Source organism: Oncorhynchus mykiss, chromosome 12, assembly GCF_013265735.2.
Source record: "Oncorhynchus mykiss isolate Arlee chromosome 12, USDA_OmykA_1.1, whole genome shotgun sequence".
NCBI classification, from domain to species: domain Eukaryota; kingdom Metazoa; phylum Chordata; class Actinopteri; order Salmoniformes; family Salmonidae; genus Oncorhynchus; species Oncorhynchus mykiss.
Window position 1 is genome coordinate 55,164,563 of NC_048576.1, and position 20,000 is coordinate 55,184,562.

Sequence of the window (20,000 nt, forward strand, 5' to 3'; positions counted from 1 at the left end):
GAGTGATCGGGGCTCAGGGAGCTACTCAATTACCAGCCACATAACAAAGGCCAGTGAATCAATCCAACACACTCTGACGGCATGGCTGGACTGAGAAGTGGCAAATTGTTAAAGGTAGAGATTGATCCTACAGAGCATGCCATGTGGCCGGCCTCCCCTATTGCTTCTGCCCCTGATATTCACTACATATGTCAACACCGCAGCAAGCGGCCCAGCTGTGCAACACTGAAAGTTCCTCAACAACATTAAAGGAAAATTCCACCCAAAAACTATATTTTGGTATTTGTTTCATTAGTCCATTGTATATAGTCCCAAAATGATTTGAATGTCAGCAAAAAAGTTTTTCAAGATACAGTATATAACTTTCAAAACACAGAAATACAGCCGGTATGATACATTTTGCATCACATGATGCAAAACGCATAATATGTTTTCCTTTAACCTGCTGGAGGTAGAAAGAAGCCTTTCAGGTGTTAGAAGAAATTATCCAACAAAATTCTAGCTATCATACTGGGCATAAAATACAACGGCTACAGCTGCCCCAATCTGCCCTCCCTGCAAACATATCGGGAAAACCTGAACGTAGAGTTTGCAAAGACCCTCCTCAATCCGGCCCCCTACCACCAAGTGCTGTCCCCGAACACAGCTCCATCTTTCGTCGTGTTACCCGGTCCTCAACAATGTTGAAACCCATCAGGTGCAGAAACAAGCGCGACCAAAGCAGCACGATGCCATACGTGACTATGCTGCTCAACCATTAAGCTATGGACTACCACTCCTGTCTTACCCTCAGCACTGACGGTTTTCCGAAATATATCTATTTTAAGTTGTAGTTTTTATTGTGTTGATGATTTTCTTGTGCACGGTGTATTTATGTAAATTGTGTCAAATAATTCAGCATCGGCTGCCAATGATACTTTGTCATTTCGAATTTGTGAAGAAGAAAAAAAACATTCTATGGAGCCTTTGTTCTGATTTGTCTCTGCCTGAAGGCTGCTACCTCTCAGGTTTAGCTATTTAGATAGTGTAGCTACAGTATTTCTACCTATTTCCCGAGTGGGTTGAAAAGCATTCTTTATTATTATTGTTTTTTAAAGTTTAATGCATTTTTGTAAAAGGTTAATGCATTTAAGTTGATGCGAATTAGATATATTTCCTGTAACCCTTCATTCACAATTAGGGTTACCGAGGTTGTGTTAGGAAACCTGGGGAGGAGACTTCCTCTCACAACATTCATGCAGGAAGTTTTGAAGGGGTCTAACTATCGATTGAGGGAGATAGGCCTAGGTGCTGTTGAGCGTCAAATGCATGGTGGGTGGACTATTGATTCCCACAGATCGTGCTGTAGGCCTATCTATGGCTGTGCTCGATTTATAGGACTGATATTAACTGTAGATTGTAAGCATGACATCCTAATTGAATTGACTGGAGGCCAAATGCTGCATTCTGTACCGGCTTCCTGCAATGCTTCTGATGTGGAACGTGATATCCAGGCAGGCAGCCACTCAGTCCCGCGTACAGTAACAGTGGTGTATCGCCCTAGAGCCTGGGGAAACCGGATGTATGAGAGGAAGTACCTGGTACTCTCTCATTATCATTATTTGTTAATATGCACTGAGGAGTACTGAGGAGGAGCATGACATTAGTGGTTTAGTGTTTCCATCCCTCCCAGGAAGAACTAGAATGAGATAACATTTTAGTCTATCTCGCTGTGTGTGTGTGTGTGTGTGTGTGTGTGTGTGTGTGTGTGTGTGTGTGTGTGTGTGTGTGTGCGTGTGCGTGTGTGTGTGTGCGTACGTGTGTGTGTGCGCGTGTGTGTGAAAAAGCGCGGGCGAGAGAGAGAGAGTGAGAGCGGAAGGGGAGAGAGAGGGAAAAGAGAGAGGGAGAGTTACGACTTCAGCTTCCAAGCCTCTCTCAGATATGTACTCTAGGTCACCTTTGATGTATGGCTGTTGTTGAGAAGTGCTGATCTACTGACACATGCGTTTGATCGGTGTGTGTTAAAAAGTTTACGAACACGAGACACTGTAAAAACATTTCTGAGCTGTGAGCTTCAGAAGAACTGTGGCCTTCTACTCCAGTCTTCAATAATGAAAAGCACCCCGGTGGTTTTACAGTATTGTAATTGCAATAGCTGTTGTGTGGTGGAATGAATGTGAAGTTATTTTTCATTTTTTTCAGCCATATGTTTGATTGCGGATGTGTCCCCGCTACAGGTTCCGAGGTGTGGCATCCCATGTGTAAACAAGCAGCACGGCTGGAGAGGAAACTCAGGGTGAGTAGAACCCTGTGTCTCTGTCTCCCTTCCTGTTAGTAACACTTTGACCTCAACTATAAAACGCCACTATTACACTACTATATCCGCCTAGAAACTCCTGCAGTTTAGTCCGAACTGAATCCCTCGCGTTCCTATTCTTGGACTAAGATGACATTGTCAGGCTGGGGGTATAATCACGTAGCCTCGCGGTAGGGAGAGGATCGGAGGTAAATGCAGGGGTGTTGTTGTTTGTCTCCCTCAGCGGTAGTCTGGCCTCTGCAGGCTTACTCTGACACACATGGTGCGCGTGTGTGCGTGTGTGTTTGTTCCCACAGTTAAGACGTACCTCTGAGGCCTCCATTTCCCCCCCTGGCTCCAGCATCGGTTCCCCGAGCCGCGTCATCTGTGTGAGTAGTCTGTCGCCAAGGCATCGCCATGGTTACTTGTTTACATGTACACCTTCTGTTGGCTGCCAGCCTGTCTTGGAGGCGTAGCCCCCTTTGCAGGACCTGTCACTCAGAGCCATCAGTCATTCACATGGTTCGACAGTCCACCATGTGCGGTTGTGTGTTTATGTCATGGTTTGCTTCAAGTGCTTCAGGTGTTTGTATGTCTGTTTGAGACAACGGTGTTTGTTATATCCAATGTATTATTGATGTATGTTTAAAGTAGGTTCACATACTTTCTCCATTGTTGACTGTTGCACTGTGAAGCTGACATTCGGTATACTATTTATTCCACTGTAGAGGAAAGCAACCATGGTAAAGATCTTGTTTAGAGACATCTGCTGTCGTTGAGTTGAGTGTGTGCTGAGCCTAAAGAGGTCCTTTAAATTATCAATAAAACGTCACACTACGGTGCCAAGCGTTCGATTTGGCTGCTGGGGAGCAAGGAGAACCCCGGCTCCGCACAAAACCATTGACAACCACGTGCCGTTTTCAAGGGGATTGTTAAATAAATGTTAGAACTATTTGGTTTTAATATCATCACCTCATGAAGAGAATAGTCAGAACTACATATTTCCACATGATTCCACATTTAGCTCTATTACCATAGTTACACAGTAAGTAACTGTATGCTTTTCAGTTGATCATGCAATTTCAGATACGTGAGGGTAGCCTATCCATTTGACATGTAGCTAGCTAGCTAGCTAATCAAACAACGTGCCATTTAGCTTGCTTCATCAGAGATTAAGCTTTTGGAAAGAGCTTGAATTCGGTAAGTCCTTGTCCTGGTAAAGTTGTCAGTCGGACTACTGTCATCACCACTATAGATGGCTGCCACGCCCTGACCTTAGTATTCTTTGTTTTCTTTATTATTTTGGTTAGGTCAGGGTGTGACATGGGTGATGTTTGTGTTTTTGTACTGTCTAGGGGTTTTGAATGTTTCTGGGGGTGTATACTATCTAGGTGTTTATGTATGTCTATGGTTGCCTAGATTGGTTCTCAATTGGAGGCAGCTGTTTATCGTTGTCTCTGATTGGGAACCATATTAAGGCAGCCATCTTCTTTGGGTATTTCATGGGTTATTGTCTATGTGTTAGTTGCCTGTGTCAGCACTATAATTAGCGTCTTGTTTGTTTATGTGTTTCTTCGTCGTCATTAAAGTAACATGTTCATATCACGCTGCGCCTTGGTCTCCTCCATTCAACGAACGTGACAATGGCAAGCAAATGAAACTATATTTGGATATAGCCATCTCATTTATCCACTAAAAGTTAGCTTGTTAACTAGTCAAATTGATCCTTTCATAGCCAGTTAGACAATTTGACGTGGTCCATCAATCAATGCAACCTATCATGTCTGTAAGCAAAAATTGGGATTAAACACTCTTTATAACAATGTAAAAAACAGTGATGTTTGCTAACTTCGCTAGTTAGGCCTAATTGGATACAAAATTATATTAGGGGGCCTCCCGAGTGGCACAGTGATCTAAGGCACTGCATTGTTTGCAGCGTCACTATAGCCAGGCTGTGTCACAACCGTCCGTGACCGTGCTGCACACAATTGGCCCATCGTCGTCAGTTCGGTGAGGGTTTGGCCAGGGGGGGCTTTAATTAGCTCATAAAATAAACGGCCCTTTTTCAGGACCCTGTCTTTCAAAGATAATTTGTAAAAATCCAAAAATCTTCACAGATCTTCATTGTAACGGGATTAAACACTGTTTCCCAGGCTTGTTCAATGAACCATAAACAATGAATGAACATGCACCTGTGGAACGGTCGTTAAGACACTTACAGCTTAACAGCTTACAGACAGTAGGCAATTTAAGGTCACAGTTATGAAAGCTTAGGACACTAAAGAAGCCTTTCTACTGACTCTGAAAAACACCAAAAGAAAGATGTCCAAGGTCCCTGCTCATCTGCATAAATGTGCGTTAGGCATGCTGCAAGGAGGCATGAGGACTACAGATGTGGCCAGGGCAATAAAATGCAATGCCCATACTGTGAGAAGCCTAAGACGGCGCTACAGAGAGACAGGACAGACAGCTGATCGTCCTCGCAGTGGCAGACCAAGTGTAACAACACCTGCACAGGATCGGTACATCCGAGCATCACATCTGCGGGACAGGTACAGGATGGCAACAACAACTGCCCGAGTTACACCAGGAACGCACAATCCCTCCATCAGTGCTCAGACTGTCCGCAATAGGCTGAGAGAGGCTGGACTGAGGGCTTGTAGGCCAGACATCACCGGACATCACCAGACATCACCGGCAACAACGTTGCCTATGGGCACAAACCCACTGTCACTGGACCAGACAGGACTGGCAAAAAGTGCTCTTCGCTGACGAGTCAAGGTTTTGTCTCACCAGGGGTGATGGTCGGATTTGCATTTATCGTCAAAGGAATGAGCATTACACCGAGGCCTGTACTCTGGAGCGGGATCGATTTAGAGGTGGAGGGTCCGTCATGGTCTGGGGCGGTGTGTCACAGCATCATCGGACTGAGCTTGTTGTCATTGCAGGCAATCTCAACGCTGTGCATTACAGGGAAGTTATCTGCCTTCCTCATGTGGTACTCTTCCTGCATGCTCATCCTGACATGACCCTCCCGCCTGACAATGCCACCAGCCATACCGCTTGTTCTGTGCGTGATTTCCTGCAAGACAGGAATGTCGGTGTTCTGCCATGGCCAGCGAAGAGGCCGGATCTCAATCCCATTGAGCACGTCTGGGACCTGTTGGATCGGAGGGTGAGGGCTAGGGTCATTCCCCCCAGAAATGTCCGGGAACTTGCAGGTGCCTTGGTGGAAGTGTGGGGTAACATCTCACAGCAAGAACTGTCAAATCTGCAGTACTTAATGCAGCTGGTGGCCACACTAGATACTGACTGTTACTTTTGATTTTGACCCCCCCTTTTTGTTCAGGGACACATTATTCCATTTCTGTTAGTCACATGTCTGTGGAACTTGTTCAGTTTATGTCTCAGTTGTTGAATCTTGCTATGTTCATACACATATTTACACATGTTAAGTTTTCTGAAAATAAACACAGTTGACAGTGAGGACATTTCTTTTTTTGCTGAGTTTATATACAGTACAAGTCAAACGTTTGGACACACCTACTCATACAAAGGTTTTTCTTTATTTTTACTCTTTTCTACATTGTGGAATAATAGTGAAGACACCAAAACTTTGAAATAACACAAATGGAATCATGTAGTAACCAAAAAGTGTTAAGTGTTAAACAAATTATATTTTAAATTCTTCAAAGTAGCCACTCTTTGCCTTGATGGCAGCTTTACACACTCTTGGCAATCTGTCAACCAGCTTCACCTGGAATGCTTTTCCAACAGTCTTGAAGGAGTTCCCACATATGCTGAGCACCTGTTGGCAGCTTTTCCTTCACTGCGGTCCGTCTCATCCCAAACCATCTCAATTTGTTTGAGGTCAGAGGATTGTGGAGGCCAGGTCATCTGATGCAGCACTCCATCACTCTCCTTCTTGGTAGAATAGCCCTTACACAGCCTGGAGGTGTGTTGTGTCATTGTCCTGTTGAAAAACTAATGATAGTTCCACTAAGCCCAAACCAGATGGGATGGCGTATAGTTTCAGAATGCTGTGGTAGCCATGTTTGTTATGTGTGCCTTGAATTCTAAATAAATAATTTCTAGTGTCACCAGCAAAGCATCCCCACACCATCATACCTCCTCCTCCATACTTCAAGGTGGGAACCACACATGCAGAGATCATCCGTCCAGCTTCTCCGCATCTCACAATGACACAGCGGTTGGAACCAAAAATCAAAAATGTGGATTCATCAGACCAAAGGACAGATTTCCACCAGTCTAATGTCCGTTGCTCGTGTTTCTTGGCCCAAGCAATACTCTTCTTCTTGTTGGTGTCCTTTAGTAGCTCTTTATTTGTAGCAATTCCACCACCAAGGCCTGATTCACGCAGTCTCCTCTGAATAGTTGATGTTGAGATGTGTCTGTTATTTGGGGTGCATTTTCTGAGGCCGGTAACTCTAATGAACTTATCCTCTGCAGCAGAGGTAACTCTGGGTCTTCCTTTCCTGTGGCAGTCCTCATGAGAGCCAGTTTCATCATAGCGCTTAATATGTACTTGGTATTTTACCAAATAAGGCTGTCTAATGTATACAGTACCACAGCACACCTGATTGGCTCAAACGCATTAAAAAGAAAATAAATTCCACAAATTAATTTTTAACAAGGCACACCTGTTAATTGAAATGCATTCCAGGTTACCTTATGAAACTAGTTGAGAGAATGTCAAGAGCGTGTGCAAAGCTGTCATCAAGGCAAAGGGTCACTAATTTATATTTGGATTTATTTAACACATTTTTGGTTCCATATGTGTTATTTCATAGTTTTGATGTCTTCACTATTATTCTACAATGTAGAAAATAGTAAAAAAAAATAAAGAAAAACCCTTGAATGAGTAGGCGTGTCCAAACTTTTGACTGGTACTGTGTATATATCTATATTAGGTCTACTTACCACTATATGTTTGCCAACTGTACAATGTTTCAACCGTTAGCTTGCAAAGTAAAGAAGAGTACATCGGCAAATGTGCGCCGACAGGCTGCCCGCATACAGTAGGATGGGAAATGAACCTAAACCACTCAACTATCCAATTAATGGTGGTAAATTGAACGATATCGTGAGGCTACACTCACGTATCTGAAATGACATGATCAATTAATCTTTACTGAACATCAAAAACCTGCAGTTACTTGATGTATTATTGATGATTGAGCTAAATGTGCACAATTGTGACCGACCACCCCGATTCATCTTATGGTGCAAAATGTGATTATTATTATTTTTACATTGGATAAAAGTAGAGACTCAGAGCTACAAAATGGTATATCATATACTGCAGTTGAGGAACAATAGGAAAGTAATTATGCTTTTAAAGTAGATAAACTTGTAACCCCACTTTGAGAAAATGGCCCTTGAATGTTTTGGTACAGCTACTTGAGTACTCTTTTTTTGACTACAGCGATTCAGTGTCTTAAGCCTTAGCCCCATCCATCTCTTTAAGGATTCACGTGAGGCCACGTGTTAAACAGAGTGATTAAGGGAGTCTAAACAACCAAATATTTAAAAACTAAAAGTGGTGAAAGTAGTAGCTTCCAATAAGGAAAAACTCCAGGTAAAAATACACTTTATCTGATCCTTTAGCTACAGTATATCCTAATCTGACTTTGGTGCAGGTCATGCTGTTCTTCACATTAGCGTCTCTGGTAAACACACACTATATCAAATACAATCCAAGTGTATTTGTCACACATGGTTAGCAGATGTTGATGTCAGTGTAGCGAAATGCTTGTGCTTCTAGTTCCGACCATGCAGTAATATCTAACAAGTAATCTAACCTAACAATTTCACAACAATTACCTTAACTACCTACCTTTACAAGTGTAAAGGAATGAATAAGAATATGTATATAAAAAATATATGAATGAGTGATGGCTGAACGGCATAGTTGCAGTATATGGTATAGAGTACAGTATATACATTTGAGATGAGTAATGTAGGGTATGTAAACATTATATAAAGTGGCATTGTTTAAAGTGGCTAGTGATACATTTATTACATAAATGTTTCATTATTAAAGTGGCTAGAGATGAGTCAGTATGTTGGCAGCAGCCACTCAATGTTAGTGATGGCTGTTTAACAGTCTGCTGGCCTTGAGATAGAAGCTGTTTTTCAGTCTCTCGGTCCCTGCTTTGATGCACCTGTACTGACCTCGCCTTCTGTATGGTAACAGGGTGAACAGGCAGTGGCTCGGATGGTTGTTGTCCTTGATGATCTTTATGGCCTTCCTGTGACATCGGTGGTGCAGGTGTCCTGGAGGGCAGGTATTTTGCCCCTGGGGATGCGTTGTGCAGACCTCACTACCCTCTGGAGAGCCTTACGGTTGTGGCCGGAGCAGTTGCCGTATCAGGCGGTGATGCAGCCTGACAGGATGCTCTCGATTGTGCATCTGTAAAAGTTTTAGTGTTTTTGGTGATAAGTTCTTCAGCCTCCTTAGGTTGAAGAGGCGCTGCTGCGCCTTCTTCACCCCGCTGTCTGTGTGGGTAGACCATTTCAGTTTGTCCGTGATGTGTACGCCGAGGAACCTAAAACTTTCCACCTTCTCCACTACTGTCCCGTTGATGTGGATAGGGGGCTGCTCCCTCTGCTGTTTCCTGAAGTCCACAATCATCTCCTTTGTTTTGTTGACATTGAGTGTGAGGTTATTTTCCTGACACCACACTCTGAGGGCCCTCACCTCCTCCTTGTAGACTGTCTCGTTGTTGTTGGTAATCAAGCCTACCACTGTAGTGGTCTGCAAACTTGATGATTGAGTTGGAGGCGTGCATGGCCAGGCAGTCATGGGTGAACAGGGAGTACAGGAGAGGGCTGAGAACGCACCCTTGTGGGGCCCCAGTGTTGAGGATCAGCAGGGTGGAGATGTTGTTGCCTACCCTCACCACCTGGGGGCGGCCCGTCAGGAAGTCCAGTACCAGTTGCACAGGGCGGGGTCGAGACCCGGGGTCTCGAGCTTGATGACGAGCTTGGAGGGTACTATGGTGTTAAATGCCGAGCTGTAGTCGATGAACAGCATTCTCACATAGGTATTCCTCTTGTCCAGATGGGTTAGGGCAGTGTGCAATGTGGTTGAGATTGCGTCGTCTGTGGACCTATTTGGGCGGTAAGCAAATTGGAGTGGGTCTAGGGTGTCAGGTAGGGTGGAGGTGATATGGTCCTTGACTAGTCTCTCAAAGCACTTCATGATGACGGAAGTGAGTGCTACGTAGTCGTTTAGCTCAGTTACCATAGCTTTCTTGGGAACAGGAACAATGGTGGCCCTCTTGAAGCATGTGGGAACAGCAGACTGGGATAGGGATTGATTGAATATGTCCGTAAACACACACAGCCAGCTGGTCTGCGCATGCTCTGAGGGCGCGGCTGGGGATGCCGTCTGGGCCTGCAGCCTTGCGAGGGTTAACACGTTTAAATGTTTTACTCACCTCGGCTGCAGTGAAGGAGAGGCCGCAGGTTTTGGTTGCAGGCCGTGTCAGTGGCACTGTATTGTCCTCAAAGCGGGCAAAAAAAGTTATTTAGTCTGCCTGGGAGCAAGACATCCTGGTCCGTGACGGGGCTGGTTTTCTTTTTGTAATCCGCGATTGACTGTAGACCCTGCCACATACCTCTTGTGTCTGAGCCGTTGAATTGAGATTCTACTTTGTCTCTATACTGACGCTTAGCTTGTTTGATTGCCTTGTGGAGGGAATAGCTACACTGTTTGTATTCGGTCATGTTTCCGGTCACCTTGCCCTGATTAAAAGCAGTGGTTCGCGCTTTCAGTTTCACGCGAATGCTGCCATCAATCCACGGTTTCTGGTTTGGGAATGTTTTAATCGTTGCTATGGGAACGTCATCAACGCACGTTCTAATGAACTCGCACACCGAATCAGCGTATTCGTCAATGTTGTTGTCTGACGCAATACAAAACATATCCCAGTCCACGTGATGGAAGCAGTCTTGGAGTGTGGAATCAGATTGGTCGGACCAGCGTTGAACAGACCTCAGCGTGGGAGCTTCTTGTTTTAGTTTCTGTCTGTAGGCAGGGATCAACAAAATGGAGTCGTGGTCAGCTTTTCCGAAAGGAGGGCGGGGCAGGGCCTTATATGCCTTATATGGAAGTTAGAATAGCAGTGATCCAAGGTTTTGCCAGCCCTGGTTGCGCAATCGATATGCTGATACAATTTAGGGAGTCTTGTTTTCAGATTAGCCTTGTTAAAATCCCCAGCTACAATGGGAATGCAGCCTCAGGATGTATGGATTCCAGTTTGCAAAGAGTCAAATAAAGTTTGTTCAGAGCCATCGATGTGTCTGCTTGGGGGGATATATATACGGCTGTGATTATAATCGAAGAGAATTCCCTTGGTAGATAATGCGGTCGACATTTGATTGTGAGGAATTCTAAATCAGGTGAACAGAAGGACTTGAGTTCCTGTATGCTTTTGTGACCACACCACGTCTCGTTAGCCATAAGGCATACGCCCCCGCCCCTCTTCTTACCAGAAAGATGTTTGTTTCTGTCGGCGCGATGCGTGGAGAAACCAGCTGGCTGCACCGACTCCGATAGCGTCTCTCCAGTGAGCCATGTTTCCGTGAAGCAAAGAACGTTACAGTCTCTGATGTCCCTCTGGAATGCTACCCTTGCTCGGATTTTATCAACCTTGTTGTCAAGAGACTGGACATTGGCGAGAAGTATACTGGGGAGTGGTGCACGATGTGCCCGTCTCCGGAGTCTGACCAGAAGACCGCTACGTTTCCCTCTTTTACAAAGTCTTTTTTTTTGGTCGCCGGCTGAGATCCATTCCGTTGTCCTGGGTGAAAGGCAGAACACAGGATCCGCTTTGCGAAAGTCATATTCTTGGTCGTACTGATGTTGAGTTGACGCTGCTCTTATATTCAGTAGTTCTTCTCAACTGTATGTAATGAAACCTAAGATGACCTGGGGTACTAATGTAAGAAATAACACGTAAAAAAAACAAAAAACTACATAGTTTCCTAGGAACGCGAAGCAAGGACCCGGACTCTGTCGGCGGCGGAAGTAAGGCGCCACTTAAGTGGGCCAAGACTATGGTGGAGTGGGGTCCACGTCCCGCGCCAGAGCGGACAGATGCCCACCCCTATGGGAGGGGTGGTACTGTCACGTCCTAGTTCCTTTTTTATGTCTCTATTTTAGTTTAACGCTCTAACCACTAGGCTACCCTGCCGCCCCATTACCAGAGAATTTAAAACCTTTTTTTGTATATGGTATATGGGATTGATTTTAAGAAATTTGTCTTACTTAATTTGATTCATATTATGGTGTTTATGGTGTTAAAATGTAAACAACAAAATGTAAACAACAAAAATAATATTTGAACTCTGCTGTCATCCCATGGTTTCCTATGGGGGAAATATAGGCATGTCTGTCTTTTTCGCCAAATATCTCGCAATGTGTATGTTTTCTTTTTTTCAAGTCGGGTGTAACTGGTGTGAAATGGCAAGCTAGTTAGCGGGGTGCGCGCTAATAGTGTTTCAATCGGTGACATCACTGAGACCTGGTAGTAGTTGTTCCCCTTGCTCTGCAATGCTGCAGCTTTTGTGGAGCAATGGGTAACAATGCTTTGAGGGTGGCTGTTGACTATGTGTGCAGAGGGTCCTTGGTTCAAACCCAGGTAGGGGCGAGGGGAGGGACAGAAGAAAAACTGTTACACGGGCACCAATGTTAATCAGGAGAATCTCCTCTTTGTAATTATGTAAGTTTGGGCAGCGAGCTCGTTTGTCATCGATCGCTAGACCAGAAATAGTCAGAAGTTTTTTTTTTCTCCCTACTTTTTCATTACGCAGACATAAGCACAGTTGACACCACACAGTATTCCAGCCGGTCTGACGATAGCTCCATTCATTTCTAACAAGGAACAGAAAGTCCTTGTTCTAATTCTTGACTAAAACTACACACCTTATATTCAGTATTATGATTATAATAACATTCATACATTCATACAGTAACAGAGTAGTATTTTGTTTAGTTATAATTCTAAGCTAAATGTATACATAGTTTAGTCATTATTCATAAACATCCCATAACAGCTACACATACCGAGACAGAGGGGCGCTGTTTCACTTGTTCTGATGCTTTCTCCTGTGTGATACAATCAGCCTCTTGTAAATTGAAGGGAAATGATGAAACACAGAGAGGTGAGAGAAACATAACAAAAATTGTTTCCATGAATACATGCCACTGAGCCTAGTCAAGGATGCGATGATCATGAAATATTAGCACTCTACACTTAAAACAGATGAAGTGAAGGGGAACAAAAGTAAACTTTGACTTAGGAGTTTTAAATATACCCCTGGTGGCCAAGTTGACCTATTTTAAGAAATGCCATTGGTCTGTAGAGAAAACGTTTAAGATATTTGATAGGCTAATGCGAAATTTGTTACAGGAAATAATTACGGCCACCTGGTTAGCATACGGCTGAATGTGCCAGGTTATGTAATGGGAACAGCTAACATGGATCACGTGCAACTATGTCAACGTTTTTAATTGGCTGATGTTTAAACTTTTTCTACTTGTTCGCAAGTATATGTTTCAATGTTTGTTTTCTTGGAAAGCTGTGAGTGTTACTGTATAATATGATACAATACCAGTACTTGTTGCATTTACAATTTGTCCTATCAACTTCTTTCAGCCAGTGTATGGCTGTGTAGTGACTGCATTGTTTGTATGCAACGTTGGCATATTGGCAGTTAATTGGAAACATTTCTGGAATCATTCCTTTCAAACTGGCTGGCTAACTAGCTAATAAACACACTGTGATGATAATCGTCAAATTCATTGTTTTACACAATATCTTATCACAACCATGGTTGACCAACTCCTTGACCAAAATGCCTGACCCTTTATACTGTCATAATACCTTTCATGTCAATACTAGAATTCTAATTCTAGTATTCTAATTCTTAATTCTATGACTGGACCAATGTCCCACCTCCAGCTCTCTCTCTCTGCTACAGGGTGTGTGTCTATGTTTGTTTCTGGGATCTCTCTGCTTTCTGTGTGTGTGTGTGTGTGTGTGTGTGTGTGCGTGTGCGTGCTCGAACTTCTGTCTTACCCAGGATGCCATCAGCAGCTTGCGGCTGACCCTGATTTGGCCTCCCCTCCGGATTTCTCTGTCTGTCAACACAAGCTTCGTCCTCTCTCTGTGTCTCACGCCTGCTTCTCTGTCTTCTCCTTGTTCTGTCTTGTTCTGTGTCCTCTCTCCAGGCCAAAGTGGAAAACGAGGTCCTAAATTACAAAGATCTGGCCGCTCTGCCTAAGATTAAAGCTATTTATGACGTGCAGAGGCCCGATCTCATTCCCTATGAGTCTTATCACAGATACTCCTCTGATGACAGGCTAGAACGCTACAGCTATGGGGAGGTACTGAGACGCTAGTGCTAATCTTGTTGCCTTTTATGTGTGTGGGTGTGTGAGTGTGGGTGTGTGATGCCCATGCACTGTGCCTGCCGTCTCTGTGTCTCCCTGTTGCTACATCCCCCCAGCTTCCCACTTTAGCCCCTGTATGGTTGTACCGTGGTCACGTCGCGCACCATCTTAAAACATGACTACATCCTTGTGAGTCTCCTGCTTTGGTCACAGATTTGAATTGATCTTTGAGAGACACTCAACAGTAAATAATGTCAATTAAGAGCTTTATGTTTTCATGCCAAGGCCTCTCTTAACTATTAATTTAGATTATTTCACACCAGTAAGACAAAGCCGCAGACACAATGGGTTCCTCATGTTTACTGTCAGATTTCATATGTGCTTGTCTTAACGTAATAACTTTATGAACAACTACACAGAAGAAGGACTTATTATTCAGTCCTATTATTCATGGTTTAGTAAGCTCACAGGTCTCATTTGAATAGCACACTGCTAAATCATTCTGGAGAGCATGGTGCTATTGACTGACTGATTCCAACTCCTCTATTCATTCCTCTTCTCTACAGTCTCTGGGAACTCTCTCTCCATACTCTCAGGTAATTACATTCCATACACTACTGCACTGAATCAGTTGACAGATGGTGTCACGCCCTGACCGTAGAGATCTTTTTATTCTCTATGTTTGGTTGGTCAGGGTGTGACTCGGGTGGGAAACTATGTTCTGTGTTTCTATGTTTTGGCCCGGGTAGGGTTCTCAATCAGGGACAGCTGTCTATCGTTGTCTCTGATTAGGAATCATACTTAGGCAGCCTTTTTTCCTTTTGTATTTTGTGGGTAGTTGTCTTTGTTAGTGGCCTGTATAAGTAAGCTTCACGTTTGTTTTTGTTGTTTCTTGTTTTGTTGGCGACATTTATAACAAAGAAAAATGTACGCTCACCACGCTGCACCTTGGTCTGGTCATTTCCACGATTTCGACGAGCGTAACAGATGGCTGAATAGGAATAAGTCTGGGATGGGCATATTTGGATTGTGTACACTGTATGTGTGATATATTTCGGTCCATGTGGCCTTAGAAGGGACTCAATTGACTCAATTAAAACTCTCATTGGACTTGATTAAATAAAGTCAGTTATTAGATGAAAGGGAAAAAAAGTGAATAGTGTGTCTAGAGGGTAATGTTTTGATACACAGTGCCTTCGGAAAGTATTCAGACCCCTTGCCTTTTTTCCAAGCTACATACATTTTCCAACCTACAATGTGAATGTTTAAATTATGTATTCAATATAGACAAGACAAATACAATAATGTGTGTGTTATTAGTTTAAGCACACTGTGTTCAGCTATTGTTGTGACTAAGATGAAGGTCAGATCAAATTTGATGACCAATTTATGCAGAAATCCAGGTAATTCCAAAGGGTTCACATACTTTTTCTTGCCACTGTATATAAGATCCCACAGTTGAAGGTGCATGTCAGAGCAAAAACCAAGTAATGAGGTCGAAGGAATTGTCTGTAGAGCAGGATTGTGTCAAGGTACAGATCTGGGGAAGGGTACCAAAAACGTTCTGCAGCATGGAAGGTCCCCAAGAACACAGTGGCCTTCATCATTCTTAAATGGAAGAAGTTTGGAACCACCAAGACTCTTCCTAGAGCTGGCCACCTGGCCAAACTGTGCAATCGAGGGAGAAGGGCCTTGGTCAGGGAGGTGACCAAGAACCTGATGGTCACTCTGACAGAGCTCTAGATTTCCTCTGTGGAGATGGGAGAACCTTCCAGAATGACAACCATCTCTGCAGCACTCCACCAATCAGGCCTTTATTGTAAAGTGGTCAGATGAAAGCCACTCCTCAGTAAGGCACATGACAGCCCCATTGGAGTTTGCCAAAAGGAACCTAAAGACTCTCAGACCATGAGAAACAAGATTCCCAGGTCTGATGAAACTAAGATTGAACTCTGAATGCCAAATGTCACATCTGGAGGAAACCTGGCACCATCCCTACAGGGAAGCAAGGTAGTGGGGATGTTTTTCAGCAGCAGGGACTGGGAGACTATTCAGGGTTGAGGAAATGGAGCAAAGTACAGAGAGATTCTTGATGAAAACCTGATCCAGAGCGCTCAGGACCTCAGATTGGAGCGAATATTCACCTTCCAACAGGACAGGTGAACATTCAAGACTACGCAGGAGTGGCTTCGAGACAAGTTTCTGAATGTCCTTGAGACCGGACTTGAGACCGGACTTGAGACCGGACTTGAGACTGGACTTGGAGAGAAGGAATGGAATGCTCTCCATTCAATCTGAAAGAAATTGAGAGGATCTTCAGGGAAGAATGGGAGAACTCCCCAAATACAGGTATGCCAAGCTTGTAGCGTCATACCCAAGAAGACTCAAGGCTGTAATCAATGCAATAGGTGCTTCAACGAAGTGCAGAGTAAAAGGTCTGAATACTTATGTAAATTTGATATTCAGTTTTTTATTTTGGATAAATTAGTAAAAAATTCTAAAAACGTGTTTTTGATTTGTCATTATGGGATATTGTATGTAGATTAATGAATGGAAAAATTATTCAATCCGTTTTAGAATAAGGCTGTAACGTAACAACATTTGGAAAAAGTCAAGGGGTCTGAATAATTTCCAAAGGCACTGTAGATGGTGCCAGACAGACAGACAGAGCCCTGCAGACAATGACCGGTGGGTGACCTGCTACTGTGTTTCCCAGGACATCTATGACAGCATGGAGCTGAGACAGAGGCGCTTGTCCAGCCCAGGCTTCATAGACTCTCCCACCTACAGTCACCATGGCATGTCCCCCACCATGTCCACCTCCCGCTCCCCACAACACTGCTACCGCCCAGGTGAGTTACTTAACGTCACTCGACCACATCACACAGCACTACACATAGGCAGGAGAAACTCCTTCATGAAAATGTTCATAAAGATGAAATAGCGTAAATCGTTTTGCCGTAAAATGTCAGCAAGAAAGCAATAGTGGACTGAGTTTGATCAGGTTCGGAAGGCGTCGGAGTGTGTGGAGATGTGTTTTATCCCTATGCCTTATGTTTGCTTCCTGTATAGGTGACTGGAACAACATTAGTTTCAGGTTAACCCACTCAGGGTTAGGCGCCGCTCATGCACCCACATCACAATCCCCTCCAGTACTACCACTCACATCACACCACAGCCATATCTTCTCCAGACTCCTCTTTGAGTCTGATAACACTGTAGTATATACAGTACTGTGCGTATTATGTTCAGGTGGTGGTGGTAGTGGTGGTATACTACTGGGGATTGCTCTTCCCACCATTCTCTCACGCTGCAACATCCATCCCTGTCTAATAGCAGGTCATGAACCCTCGTTAGACCCTGCTAAACTAAACGAAACGAAGCAGGCATTAGATAGTTTGTATCACGCTTTGCCACTGTTCAAAAGACGTATCAGTCTCCTCTAGTGGCGATGCATAGAGCTATGCTAGTCTTAAAGTCATCAAATATGTAGAATACCATCATGGCAGACTTGGCAGTTGCTTTGTATTTCTGTTTCCTCTGCACACAGTCAGGCATAGTAGACATTTAGTCCTAATAACTAAACTGTCTACTGTCTCTGACTGGCTGTGTCTCTGTGAGTGCGGGCTGAGCTTTGGCTGTGGGATGGAATGGGTCTGGTTAAGGGGTGGTGCCAATCCTTGGCTCATGCTCTCGTTTCTGTCACTGTCATTGGTCTTGGGCTGACTGTCTGCAGGCACTGAGAGTGGCAGGAGCTCTCCCTATTACAGTCAGCTTGATGCCAGACCCACCACGCACACCGCCTACCAAGCCCCCAAGCATTTCCATGTGCCAGGTAGGCCTCTGCTTTTCCTGTCCTTCACACCCATCCTCCTTCCTCTTCCTCCAGGCTGTCCTCTACTGAAGTCAGACCTACAAGGTTTTTCAAAGGCCACAATATGGGGGGACATGTTACGGCCTACTTACTTCATTACCCCAGCCTCCACTTGACTGTGTGTATTACCATGTCTCTCTGCATTGCTCATTTACAATGACATCCTCACCCCATCAATCATGGGCCGTTATTCAGGCTTAATCACGCCGTCACAGGTTGTATGGCTTTATTGCCCTGTAGCTGAGCAGTAGCTCTTCCTCTTCTATTCTCTGTACCGAGCGTCTGTTGAAATCAGATGCTGTGGCCGTCCCCGTCCATCTGTTGATACTGTGTATCATTTGCCTGTGCACATGCACATGCAGTAGCCATTATACACTCATCTGTTTTTATTGATGGTGTCACTTTTACCTCAGCCGCCTTACTCATGCTGTGCCGTGTGTTGACACGTTCATTTCCAGCTGAGCTAAGGGTTTCTGTGTGGAGGGAAAGACAGTGAATACATCAAACAACCTTGGTTTATGAGTCAGCAGACAGAGAGACAGGCAGACAGAGAGACAGGCAGACAGAGACACAGGCAGACAGAGAGACAGGCAGACAGAGAGACAGGCAGACAGAGAGATAGGCAGAGAGAGAGACAGGCAGACAGAGAGACAGGCAGACAGAGACACAGGCAGACAGAGAGACAGGCAGACAGAGACACAGGCAGACAGAGAGACAGGCAGACAGAGAGACAGGCAGACAGAGAGACAGGCAGACAGAGAGACAGGCAGACAGAGAGACAGGCAGACAGAGAGACAGGCAGACAGAGAGATAGGCAGAGAGAGAGACAGGCAGACAGAGAGACAGAAAAACAGGCAGACAGAGAGACAAAGTCAGAGGTTTGTTAAGGATCCAACATGTGAAAGAGATATAACAGGCTCTGTAGGTGAAGAGTGGCCTACTCTGGGGGCTGTCTGTTCTCTACTCTGTCCAGACAAGGATGGCAAATTATTGGCAAAAAGTGTTATTTATTTCATAAGTAGGATGCATTTTTCAAAAAAAGTCTACAGTACAACTTCTAACAACTTTAACACCTACAACACTTTCTTCTTCTACCATGAACCATGGCAGGTAGCCTAGAGGTTAGTGTTGGGCCAGTAACCGAAAGGTTGCTGGTTTGAATACCCGAGCTGACAAGGTGAAAAATCTGTTGATTTACCCTTGAGCAAGGCACTTAACCCTAAAAAAACACATTTTACTGCACCTCCCCCCTCTTCTCTTTTTCCCCTTTTCTCTTTTCACTGTTTAATTTCCTCTCTCTCATTTTGTGTCCTCAGCCACAGGCGAGCCCAACATCTACAGGAAACCTCCCATCTATAAGAGACATGGTAACTGTGTGGGGCTGCCTGTCACGAGGCACGGCTCCTCTCTGTTTAGAGACATTTGTCTGTGATGTGTTTCAGCTGTGATTGATGTGTGTGTTGTGTGTGTGCGTCCCAACAAAACCCCACATCTGAATGTGTCAGCCTCTTGCAACGATAATCAAGCTAAAACATTAACCGCCATCAATGGTAGCTACCTGATTGGAAGCAAAAAAAATATTTAGAGGATGGAATGCTGTTGGCCATATTTATCTTCCATAATACCCAATTGATTTGATAACCACAGGTCTAATCTGATATGATACCTATTAACCCTCCTGTTGTGTTCATTTCATGTTAATTCATTCTATGTTTCTGGTCCAAAAGGACCGCACCATTATAGCTGATTATAAATCCTTAATAATACATATATTATCACCTAATGTTGTGTTAGATCTTTTTATCAACTTACGTTCTTGTGGACATTACACGTTTTGAACTTCTATTTGCTATTTATGGCCATGTGGGCCTCATTGACCTGAGCTCATACAACTCGTCGACTACTTTTTTTGTCCAAGTTTAACAAGGACTCTCTCCTCCTCACCAGTGTCATGATCAAAGATATGATCAAGATCCTCACATACAGTGTATCGTGTGGTCATTGTGCTGCCACAGAATGAATTGTGAGCAAGGTCTCAAAAAAGCTTTATATACCAGAGCTACGAGAAATGGTGTGTGTGTGTGTGTGTGTGTGTGTGTGTGCGTGTGTGTGCGTGTGTGTGTGTGCTCAAACATACATGCATGTGGGAGTCTGGGAGAGGAAGGGTGTCCATTTGATGAATGGGCATGTGCCTGAACAAAATTTTATACACTAATTGTAGTCTCACTCATTCATTTCTAATGACCGGGATCACCACAGGTGTAAAAAGGTTCAATAAAACATTACAAAAACATTACAAAAATGTAATGAAAATCATCCAAATGTATTTTGTGCGTACAGATGCCCTGTGTGGACAAAGTCATGGAACCTTATGACAATCAGATTGATTAAATGAGCTACATTTTTTCCAGAGCGAACACAGCAGGAGG

At 44.1% G+C, this 20,000-nt stretch overlaps 1 protein-coding gene across 8 annotated transcripts in view; it reads left to right on the forward strand.

Moving 5' to 3' along the window:
* Positions 1-20,000, forward strand: part of LOC110537795 (actin-binding LIM protein 3) — a 144,512-nt gene that overhangs the window by 99,442 nt on the left and 25,070 nt on the right. For 3 of the 8 annotated variants that reach the window (XM_036937825.1, XM_036937827.1, XM_036937826.1), the window contains exons 8-14: positions 2,217-2,275; positions 2,593-2,664; positions 13,536-13,691; positions 14,264-14,293; positions 16,414-16,549; positions 17,434-17,532; positions 18,888-18,938. In XM_036937825.1, coding sequence (XP_036793720.1) covers positions 2,217-2,275; positions 2,593-2,664; positions 13,536-13,691; positions 14,264-14,293; positions 16,414-16,549; positions 17,434-17,532; positions 18,888-18,938 — 603 coding nt within the window. The remainder of the gene's footprint in view (positions 1-2,216; positions 2,276-2,592; positions 2,665-13,535; positions 13,692-14,263; positions 14,294-16,413; positions 16,550-17,433; positions 17,533-18,887; positions 18,939-20,000) is intronic. The other 5 variants (XM_036937829.1, XM_036937830.1, XM_036937831.1 and 2 more) reach the window with 3 other exon arrangements.